The following is a 12,018-nucleotide window of genomic DNA, read 5'->3' as shown; positions in this document are numbered from 1 at the left end:
TTAGGCTCATATTTAATGTTAAAATATTTGAATGGTAACATTTTTAAATTGTCTTTGTGCTAGATCTAATGGCTTATTAAAGGAGTATTTTTTAAAAAACGGAAATTTCATGTAATTTTTACTAGATTGCTAGCAAAATTATAATAATCTAAAAACAAACAAAGGAAACACCCTCCAGTCCTATGGCAAGTTTGTTAATTCAGCTGCAAAATCTTACATTATAAAATCACTATACACGGTTTTGTAGTGTTTTAAGTAAATAGTACATTATTGATGATTTAATTTCCATTTTACAGAAATACTAATCTTAGAGTATTAACTTTGTTTTTCAAATTATTTTATAGATGCTGAGCATAAACAGTATTTCATCTGTCCAGTTGTAATAAAAAATTAATATAACCACTGAGACCCTGCTGTGAGAGACATTACATTGTCAAAAAACAGGAGGACATCATTCACTGGTTCTTTCATTATAAATCTGAATTTCCCAAAGTGAGAAAGCCAACAAAAACAAAACAGGAAATAGAAAACAATATTTTGATTGATCCACCTTTCTCTGCAGCCCTTACGAAAATGTTTTGAGACTCTACTACACTATTTCACTTCTTGGAGGGGGCAGCATCTGAAGCACCTGTCATTTAGCAGCAGTGCCAAAACCTGGATACCATGTTATTCACTTTAGGAGGTATAAATTCCAGCATCCAGGAAGCAGAACTAACATGAACAACTATAGCTGACTTGTATTGTGCACTGCGTGTTTTACCAAAGTTCACTTGAGCCCACACTATTTTTACTTACATCTCGGTATCCATGGGGAATAGTGCCTGAAATATCAGCAAAAGGGATCACACATCCAGCTGGACAATACTTACTGGAAGTGAACAAAATATCAAGTCAAGATATACATACACTTACAACTCTTTTAATGTTACAAAATAGTAACTACGATTTGATCTACAATACACTGTTATTCATATATCCCTATGTAAGGATATATCCTAATTGAATGAAAAGCAAGAGGCAAGACACTCGCACCTCTGGAGCCAGCCCATGTTCATGTTCCAGGGCCATTTCATACTGCAAACATGAAAATTATTACATCTGCAAAAGTGAACTGGAGTAAACTTGTTAACATTTTCACCACAGTTCAACAACATTGAAGCAATATTGCAGGTTCCATGAAAACAGTGAGATTCAGACTTTGGCACATGGTAAGGTCAGAACCTACAGTTAGAGCCCTATTCTGGAACTTGGGAAAATGGAAGAGAAATGCAAAAATTGCACTTCAAAATGTTTCATGATGCCATGGCTTATGTTCTTCAAAAAGTAAGTTTAGGTACTTCACAATACTCTGCAGCTTTAAACACTGTCCTGTAGATGGAAATGGAGAAGGAGAAAACAGGGAAATAACAAATGCTTTCCCCATCAGAAGGTACAGCATTCTGTGTCTCCACAGAACCTCATTAATGCACACCAAACTGTGAAATGGGTTTGGAATTTTCAACACATTTCATCATTTAGTGCTCCTTAGGTAACCATAATATGTATTTCAGTATTTAAGGTGTATACCTGCTGTAATATTCTTTCTATGGGAATTAGATGTTAGCTCCTATGTGTTAGTGCAAATTAACGAGGTTCTACTGTATACTGCATGTAAATAACAAAAACGGGAGAGAGGGAGGAAGCAGGAGTGCAAATGTTAAAATTACTCAGCTCTAACCCTAATTGTTTCTCAGCTCTAACCCTAATTGTTTCTCAAGTTCTCTGGATGGTCAATTTTCAAGCTGCAGTCAGATATAAGTAACAGTGAAGTAGAAACACTAAAATTACTTTATTAAAGAGATTGGGTGGAAACAGGTAAAAATCAGTCTTACTTGAATTCTGGTTCGGAAAAGTGACTTGCATTGTCTAAACAGGTAATTAAGTCTGGAAAGAAAAAATGTCAGGTCAAGAGGATAATAAAGACAGTAAGTTTGAGTATGCTTTTTAAAGTGCATGAAAATAAACATTTGAGCCCTGAGGCTTCACCAAAAGTCTCAGAATGAAGAAACCATGTTCCGACTAAATTTCTTTCAACAGATTTTGTATTACAGTAGAACCTTGCTAATTTGTCTAAGTAACTGGAAAATCTACTGAAAATGTGACATAAGACATATTACAAAAATTCATCTCCTGTACAAAAATTCATCTCCTGTGCTTAATTTTAATTTATAGCCACACTTCAGAGAACCCAAGATAATTCAGAGACACAAACATATGCTCTTTTCACAAAATTAAATTAATATTCTACCTAAAGAGGCCTGTGTTTTCAGCATTTAACACTTCTGCAGTGCTGAACCTAAGCAGTACAAGGAACAAATATTATAGTGCCATGTTATTGGCATCCATGACAGATACTTCAAATTTCATGTTTGTGTCTGATGTGGCTCAGCACATACAGTCCAACATATAGAGAGGAAAGCAACAAAATCTCCACAAAATTAAAAACTGAAAGCCTTTATCTGCTCTTTTTAGAATTATTTCCAGAGAGGGTTTTTTCAAGCCTTTTGCCTACTGAAGCAGTTGCTTGTAATCCTTCATTTCCTCATGGACCACGTAGGTCACTCACCTTTACAATGAGTGGAAGGAGATGCAAAACAAATACAGCAACCTCTTTCAGAAGGTTAGAGTAACCAAAAACGTGGCAAAAAACCAAGAAATGGCAAAAAGACTAAAAGGTAGTCAGCAGATTATGTAATTAAAGAGCTGAGGGAGTATAGGATACTGCTACTGAAATAAAATTTTCCATGAGGTTAGTCTGTATAAAATATACACCGTTTGATAGGAAAACTTTATAGTTATCTGCCACCTTGACTACTAGCTGAAAAAATGCATTTTATCCTTAATATGAAGGAGTTCTTTCATTCGTAACAGACAACTGACATTCTTCCTCTGCTATTCAAGGCAAGCTATGATACCATCTCTTTAAAACTACAGCAACTTTTAAGTAACTGGCAGACCAATGTCCTACACAGAAGTAACAGCAAGAGTTACAAGTTTAGAAGTTAATTTGTGGGAATGTGGGAATAAATAAATTAGTTCTGTGTTTTTACTAGACAGCTCTAATTTTGCCAACAACGAAAAATTACCAAATAATTATAAATACCTGATTTGTCAGTGGTTGAATAAGCTGCAAGAAATCCACGTCCAGAAGCGTGAATCCCGCTCATGAACTGTACTGTGACCTCGTTACTTTTTGAAGTAATTAAACCATCCATTTGAAAGTCAAACCCACAGTATTTTCCTATGGAGAGAAGGAGAACAAAGATTGACCCAAACCAACATAGGTAGTAAGCATCTTATTTCATTTGCAGCACCTTATTTTACTTGCAGTGTAAGCTCACATTATTTCCAGTGTATATTCAAAAACAAACACACGTACATGACACTAAATAAGGTTGTTAGTGTCCATTTAATGGCAGACTACGGGTAACACATTTATTTTGTCACTGTCAACAGGTGAGAGTCTCTTAACACTTGCAGATAAATGTGACCTTATGCCATTCACCTCTAATCATACACAACCTTCACAGTCAGTACTTCAAAGAACATGTTAAGAAAAAGGATCAAGTTAGGGCAATGAGAAGCATCTACAGAAGCAAATGAGAAGCAAATGAGAAAATAGCCTTCATCTTCCCTCAGTTGCTGGGGCACTTCTTGTCAACTTTTCCATGGTTTCTGTCAAGTACTTTTCTCAGTTTTGGATAACAACAGGCATGATTCACTACGTTTCAGTAGTAACATACAAGCATATGTGAGCACTGTTAATATAAACTGCTAGTTGGTTCACCTTCTGTTTTGCTGCATCTAAAAAACCAGGTTCTGTATCTGGATACTTCTCTTGCCATACAAAGTGAACGAAAATAACACAATTCAAATTAAGATGCTGGAATCCACAGATGTTGACAATATTTGCCCCATGAAGTTTTAGAATTGCTATCAAATAACATTACTGGATGAATGGCTGCTAAACAGACTCAAGTCAATATGGAATTCTTCAGTCCTACTAGAAAATTTAATAAAGATACTGATCAGTTCATTAACCTGTTAAAAAAAAAATCTTCCGTTCTATAGGCTCCCTTGATCATTCGATATAGTAAAAATCATCTGTAACCCTATTTAAGATTCTGCAGTGGATAATCAAAGTGGATAATCACCAGCAGTAAATGACACTCCATATGTTTCAGCTTATCATTCCATTTGCTTATCATTCCATAAGTTTTGTTTTCAGCCACTGGATCTTGTTACATGACTGACCAGCATGAGATTTCTCTCACTGTAGGTCAGACTGTCCTCAAAACACCATTTATCCCCTTCTTCAGGCAAATACACAGTGCAAGACACCTAAATCTAGCTTGGATAAACTACCCAGTGTTGCTTGCACCATGGACATACAGCCTTTGACAAACTGTAGACTGATGCACCTTATGATTCATAGCAAGACATAGTTTTGAGACTATAAATCATTTTTCTAACTCTTCTCTGGCCTCTTGCCAGATTTTTAGCAATCTTTTTAAAAAGCAGGCACTAGAAATGGACAAAACACGACTGCAGTGACGCCTCTGTCAACTGTATGTGCAGAAGATGTAATATTACTATTTTTTCTGTACTTATGCATTGAAGGACCCCAGTGTTTGTGTACAGCACCATCACAGCAGGAGAGGGAATTCCTGTGTCTGAAGTACACCTGACTGCAGATGTACAGTGATTGTGCTGTAATGAAATTTTATAAAAAACACCTCTAAATTTCACATTAGAGACAAACTTAACAGCAACTATTTGAATCTTCATTTGATTTCTTGATAAATATTCAAGAGGCTTGGAATAAGCACTAGCCCTTAAAAGCTTCATTAGGAACCTTCTCTTTATCAACTAAGTAATCCACTAACAATTTATTTTTTAATCTAATCAATTTTTAAGTAATTTCAGATTAAAATAGGTATGATTGCATTTCGGACTTTCTGTAATACAAGTATTTTAATACTAGAGCACGTCAGGAGTCTTGAATGGAAAAACTTAGGATAAATCCAGATTTCTTCTAAGGAAATTGAGGTCACCGTTTAATCTCTCCAGTGTGTGTTGCTTCAAACATGAACATTCAAGAACCTGCATCATCTGTACCTGCCACTGTTAATATCACTGTTTGTTCTGTGATTTAATTTATTAAGAGCAGAACAACACACACATTTGCTCGACATACTGTGCTACTACCCCAGCTGGGAACAGTTGAAAGTCAAGAGAAACAAATGAAGTAGAAAATTTACTCGAACCCATTAAGTCACTTGTAAAAGTGAGTAATAGACTTATCAGAACTTGATGTTCCTTGCCATTTAAGGTATTCAGTGTTTCCTATTTTAGACTAAGCCTGGTTCAACAGCGCCAAGCACATACTTATTTTCACACACTCTTACCTAGGTAGCAGTTGGAAAAGAGGGTTAACAAAGCTAACACTCCACTAGTCTCTTTATAAAAAAACTCTATTTAGTGGGATCAGCATTTGAGTTGCAAAAAAACAATCTTAGTGTGGTAAATCTCCCTTTCTCTCTCTCCAAATTAAAGTTTTAGGTAAGAAAATAAAATTAATCTGCATAATAACAATTAATATTAGAGAAGAAAGAATGACAATTCATTTTGAGTTTTATGCCATGTAACTACTAGGGTCTTAACACCCTACATATATTTTGGCACAGATTATAACATCACACTGCTATTTCAAAAAAAACAACACAGACTTCTAGTCATGAAATTGAATTTGTTCTCCTGAAGAGAGCAAAGATTAAATTATTAATATTATGTAAACATGGAGGGTATTTGAACTACACGACTTTTGAAGCTGGACATCCTTTAATACCACCAAGACAAACAGCTCAAATCAGAGCGAATCCATATAACAGGAAAGGCATTTCAGGTAAGATATATATATATATCTATATAGATAGATAGATATAGATATAGATATATACACTCCTTACAGTTCTACAATTTCCTCTTCAGTGCTTACAAGAACTTTGCAAGCTACCAGGAAATGTCTGAGAAAAAAAACCCACATAACCAAGGGGTTTCCTTTGATAATCTTAAGAATCAAAGATTCTTATAGGATCTATGTTGCATTTAGCATCTAGTTTTTGTCAAAAAGTAACAAAAGTTATATCCAAGTTATATCCAAGTTTTAGACAAGACATAGTTCTCAAATATCAATTATAAAAGCTCCTACCTATCTCTGTCCTGTTGGGGCCAATTCCATTGTGAACTCTTAGGTAACTGGAATGACAAGAATCTGAGTCATCAATATCAAAATCGCCGAATTTGAGCTGAACTCGCTGCCCAGGCTTTACCCGAATTTCCCATTCACAAACTGTGCTATTGGGAGATGTCCGTGGGTAGTTTATGGAAGCAAGAGTTCCACTTTCAGGGCCCAGAACAGTGTGTCCACATCCATCACCTACAAAAGAACAAGAAGAAATCAGCTCACACATTCATCTTTAAGGCTTCATTGGGGATTTAGTCAAACCACACTAATCACGTTAGAAGAAAACTCCAAGGTAAGTCGCACGCAGAGGAAACAGTAATTAAGGCAACTAATGTTGCCTTATGTTTAGCTTCTCATCACAGATGACCAGAGAGCTGCTACAACTTCCTCAATGAGATGAAAATTCATCCCTAATGGCTTTAAAAATTGCACAGACAGTACAGAAAGTGTCCCTGTTATTTCACGTTCCCTCTACACCTCAGTACAGAGGGAAACAGATTCTGAAAAGGAGGGAGAAACCTGCCAATAAAACAAGAGCATATGGGTTTTACTGTAGTTACTGTATTCACATGATGGAAAAGAAGTAGAAAGCCAATGAACAGCAAACAGTACTGAACACAACTGAACACAGCTCTGAGCACCACCAAACCACTAGTACATTGTTTTCTACTGCACCACAATTTTAATGCTGCAATTCATTCATACTTAGAGAACTCACTCAATTTTTCTGCATTTGTACAACAAACTAAATTGTAACTCCAACCTGGAGTCCCCTACCTAACATTTGAGTATTAACTTTAAATAGTAATAACAATACTAATGAAGGCTTGTTTAACAAGTGGAAAAAATAGCACCAATTGTGTATTCTCCATATGAAATTATGAAGAGCAAACTGATAAATCTAGACATGTATTTCAACAACTAGACATGAATTTCCCCTAGTGTGTGGAACAAAAAGTGCAAGAATTTATGTGTTGGTTTGGAAATAAAAATGTTCTTGAAGTAACATTCACAATAATCAACATGATTTGTATTGACAGAAGTTGGTTTTGAGAGCTAAAGGTGTCAGTCCGAAAGTGTTTCATATTACACAATATGTGCAGTTCCTCTACAAAGTATGAAAAGGTAAGCTAAGCTTTAGGGACAAAGACTGTACACATATTTAAGAATTTTAACTAAATTTCAAAATTCTTAAATGTATTTCATGCAAGACTGAATGGAAAAGTCAGTCCAATGCACTGAAGAGATGTCGGAAACAAACTGTGATTAACTCAACTAGATCTGATTGATCTGTTTGCAAACTAGTTCCCACCCCAGTATTTGTCTCTAAACCAAGACACAAACACACCTAATTTCTAGTAGCAAAAACTGTTCTCTTTATAATCTGAGCACATTGAAAGACAGCTGCATGTTCTAAAAGTTGAAGTGCTGCTGACATATACAGATTCATAAACAGATGCATATGCAAACTGCAGCATATTTTCTTGCTAGCAGTCTTGAATCAAAATGATGCATCTCTGGAAAAGTTAACTGGAATATCTGCTCTAGCAAAATCAAAATTTCTATTTGTAAAGCTGTTGTTCAGCCATGTTTTTATTAATGCAATCTGCTTTAAAACGCTTTGTTCTATCCCATGACAAGTATTTCCATTTGGGTGACAGATGACAAATTACTTGTCTAAATTACCGCTGTTGAATACATGAGACACAATCGTCCAGTGTTACAAAGAGGTAACTTAAACTGCATGTTCTTTGTATCATTATAATTCTGGTTTCCTTCCAAAAGCATGTTATAAATCTAAGAAAAAATGAAAGCTTTATCACTCAAAACCTGTATGGCCTTGGTTTATTAGTTAGTAAACATTCAAATGCCAGACTCCTTAGTAGTAGTCACAATATGCTTAACAGTCAAGAAAAATGGATTCCTTTGCTAGTAAACTGGTTTTTTGCAAGCAAGTACTCCCAGACACTACCAAATGCATGGAACTTATTATACTAACAAAAATAAAAACAACAAATATGTTCATGGTGATATTCGTGGCTAGTATTTCAAAACTCTTTATACTGCAGACACATAAAAATAATTTTCAACATGAGCAGCAGTCAGTTTTAGTTTATTTCCTAAGTAAAAACGAGCCAGTTAACCAGTTCTGTGCTTTTCCAATCCTGTGATGGGGTAAGCAACTCCTTATTCATTCACAGATTGAAAATATTATGAAGATACACTAATACAGTGGCCTTTTGAACATGAAATCATAGTAACTTTCACCTGTATGGGCAGATAAACTGCTCTGAGTGCATTCTAAGGAAAGTAAGAATGCTTGCATGATCTAGAATGCTTGGCAGTTAATTATTTCGCCCCTCAATGGGCCTTTTATTGCAACACAGTAACAACACAAATGTTATTTCTTACATCCAGGAATGCCAATAATGCACATGATTCTGTATCTTTGATTGTTCCCTGCATTTTTGCATCCTAAGTCTATGCTGCTGAAAGTCAAAGGAGTGCTTGGGTCTCTTCTTTGACCCAAACTGTATTTAAACCGTAAATTTCTCTAGTTAGAAGTAGATAAGACCATGCCTAACATTCATTTAAACCATTCTTTCCAGTAGCTTGTTGTTCAGCTGTCTCAAGCATGAAACAATACCTGCACTGCATTTGCATGATGAACAGGGCACCTTTCCGATGAGAAAAGAAAAGAACTCCAAAAAAATCCTCACACATTTAGGTGATAAAATGCAAATAAAATACTGTAAATTTTAAAAAGACATTGTGACTTTTCTTTAAAAGACACATCACTTAAAAATGTTAAAATTTCCCCTGGTAGTTTGGAACACTGTCTTGTTTCCAGTGGGTAGAGAGAAATGCTTTTTAGTCTGTCTCACACAATTTAATAGAAATGCCAATCACAAATCTCCCTTCTGTTGTAGGCTTTCTTGAAAACATGAAAGGAAAAATACTCCTCTATCCATATTAAAAAAACCTGCTGTCAAATCATAATAGAAATGAATGGAAAGGAAAAACAGTTGTGCTGAACTGCATCTAGAGCATCATCTTACTATAAATCCAATTTTTACAAGTATCACATTCTGAAAGGACATTTTATATCACATTTTGTTGTATGTTTCACTTAGGTTAGTGATAACAGAAATGCCAGACACTTCATGCCTGAAGAATTTGAAGATTACCACAGCATATACAGTCTGCCAAGGGCAGCCACATCATTCAGGAGCTATCTGCAAATTTCTAAAAAAATCAGACTTCCAGTGAAACCTGCAGGACAATGAAATCACATTTTGTTTTACTGCTACTAGAGAAGGGTAGTTCTTGAGCCTCTCCATGTAAAGTGGTGCTTCATCATTTCTGCCAAAGTTGTATAAATACCACCGATGAACTCCAGAGACACATAAACACATCCTGTATCAGGGGAGCAATCTGCAATACTCAGCAATTTCTCCAAGAAAAAGAGAAAATACAATTCTTTGCACTACAGCCACATATATAGGAGCATTGGCTACCTCATTCATTCAGAAGTCAAGTGCCACAGAATCCTTTGCTTCTGCTTATCTGTGTGCATGGGAGTGGAGTATCTGAGAACACACAGAAGAGAGAGACATCAATTCCTAAATCAATTATTCCTGAATGGGCTGACAACCTCTGTTGTCAGTACACAGCTGAACGAGCCTCCTGCTTTCTTTCAGTCTTCTCTGTCACACAACAGACCTACTGCACCTGCAGAACAGAAAAAGCCCTGGCAGAAGCACCAGATCACTTGTGTACACACATCACACCTGACACGCGCTGACCCTTCTGCAGACGTGCATCGAATTCCATGTGTCCTGAGGTCCATGTCCACCGTAAACACGAGGGAGCTCGGCTCTTCACCCAAACGTGTGTTAGAAACATGGACTGCCCCTCTAAGGAGCCAGCATACAAAAGCAGACTGCTGCCATCAGGAGAACCATCCATCTCTTCTGCAGGCGCCTTTGAATGCGGTCTGGATGAATTATCCTGACAGATTACATATAACCCCAGGCTATGGCACACTGATGTCTATGCAATCATGCAGATGATTTAAAACAATTTCTTATACCCAAGTTCTTTATATCAACAAAATACAGGACTTGAACCAACACAAACATATCAAAATACACTGGGTTTTGGCATATGAAGAAAATGAAATGTGCAGGAGTGGGTGCTAAGTACCCTCTTAACACCCATATACATATATAATACAATATATAATTATTATAAATTAATTATTCTTTATAGTTGTGGAAGTCAATTAATCAGAACTTTTTCCCTTTGAGACTGGCTGCTGTAAGTGACTGCTAATCTTGTTCTCACTACCAAAACACATAAAAAATTAATTTTTAAGACCAGTGAATACTTTCCCACTCTTTACTTGGAGAAGAGTGAATGATAAAATAAAGACATTAGACAGTTTATTATTATAATCTATAATTATAATACACTAATCTCAATTTTAGCACACTCACACTTTTGAACAGACTCAATTTAACCAGCGGGTTTCCTGAGAAGATTTTACATATATAAGCTATGATTTTCTTGTTTGTGACTACAAACTATGTGACTACAAGCTATGTTTGTGACTACACATAGGATGTAATTAAAACTTTCTTAACTAAGCAAAGGTAGAACCAAATCTATTAGAGCTAAGTAAGCAAAATGGGTATTTTAAAGCATTCATTCAACTCCAAATGCACAACTCTTTCTGAATCAATACACCACTACAATTTCTCCTCTTCTGTTTAGCTCCTGTGCTCTGTATTTCCCTGCTTTTTATCAGTGTGCCACTAAAAGATACTTTTTGCTTTTCTCAGTGTGGGCAAGGAAGTTTACACAATGAACAAAACAGTTCCATGAATAAGAAATACTGAGGAATTAAGACCACAGAGACATCAAATTCTGAACAGCTTTTTCATGTATTTTCAAATGCCCTTATTTGTGTCCTCCAAATTCACTGCTGTTTCCACCAAAATCCACAGAATGCTGTTCTCTTCAGGAAGGAATCTGTTCCTCTGTCAGAATTAATTTTCTTAACAAGCCAACACAAGCATACAGTTGACTTTCATCTTTAAGCCATTTATTTGCCTCAGTAACACACTGGTTTGGGCATTTCATCCCATTACAGATGTTTCACAACACAAAATACCCCACACTTTCATAAGAGAGGCCATAGCTCAATAAACACTCAAAGGCACTTCAAATTAGCACAGCCACAGACAAAAGCAAGCCTTGTCTGCATCTCGCTTTTGGCCACATGTTCTCACACCCTTCCTGGTACAGGAGGTGAACACTTCTGTGGCCACATGGATAACCAGACCAGGGACCTGGCATAAAAACAGCTGTTAGTTTTAACGTAGAGCAATCCCCTAATTTATTTCAGTGTGCACATTCAACAGCACCTTCCCTGACAGAGGGATAGGACGGTGTGAGAGTAAGGAAACACCAGCAACTGCTCCTTTCACCAGCACTGCCAACCTGCATTTACATTTTATACAACCCTGAATCCCAACCAGAAACGCAGAAACTATAACTCCCCTGGGAAGAGCAGTCACTCAAGACTGGTGCACTGGCTTGAGGAACTGAGCTGGTTGTAGACAGTGCCCGACCCATTCCCACCACAGTGTCAGATTTCACCAACTCACCCCTCCGAAGCAGCTCACTGTGCCACTGCCAGTGGCAGGAGGGCAGGTGAGATTACA

At 36.5% G+C, this 12,018-nt stretch overlaps 1 protein-coding gene across 2 annotated transcripts in view; it reads right to left on the bottom strand.

Moving 5' to 3' along the window:
- Nucleotides 1-12,018, bottom strand: part of DCBLD2 (discoidin, CUB and LCCL domain containing 2) — a 40,225-nt gene that overhangs the window by 16,315 nt on the left and 11,892 nt on the right. For both annotated transcript variants that reach the window (XM_039388440.1, XM_027727623.2), the window contains exons 2-5: nt 6,254-6,481; nt 3,146-3,283; nt 1,875-1,926; nt 799-871 (exon numbers count right to left, since the gene is read on the bottom strand). In XM_039388440.1, the coding sequence (XP_039244374.1) occupies nt 799-871; nt 1,875-1,926; nt 3,146-3,283; nt 6,254-6,481 (491 nt within the window). The remainder of the gene's footprint in view (nt 1-798; nt 872-1,874; nt 1,927-3,145; nt 3,284-6,253; nt 6,482-12,018) is intronic.

This window comes from Pipra filicauda, unplaced genomic scaffold (genome assembly GCF_003945595.2).
Source record: "Pipra filicauda isolate LSUMZ 115617 unplaced genomic scaffold, ASM394559v2 scaffold64_size3178608_pilon, whole genome shotgun sequence".
NCBI lineage: Eukaryota > Metazoa > Chordata > Aves > Passeriformes > Pipridae > Pipra > Pipra filicauda.
The sequence above is the reverse complement of the archived record's forward strand: the minus strand, read 5'-3'. Positions and strand labels throughout refer to the sequence as shown.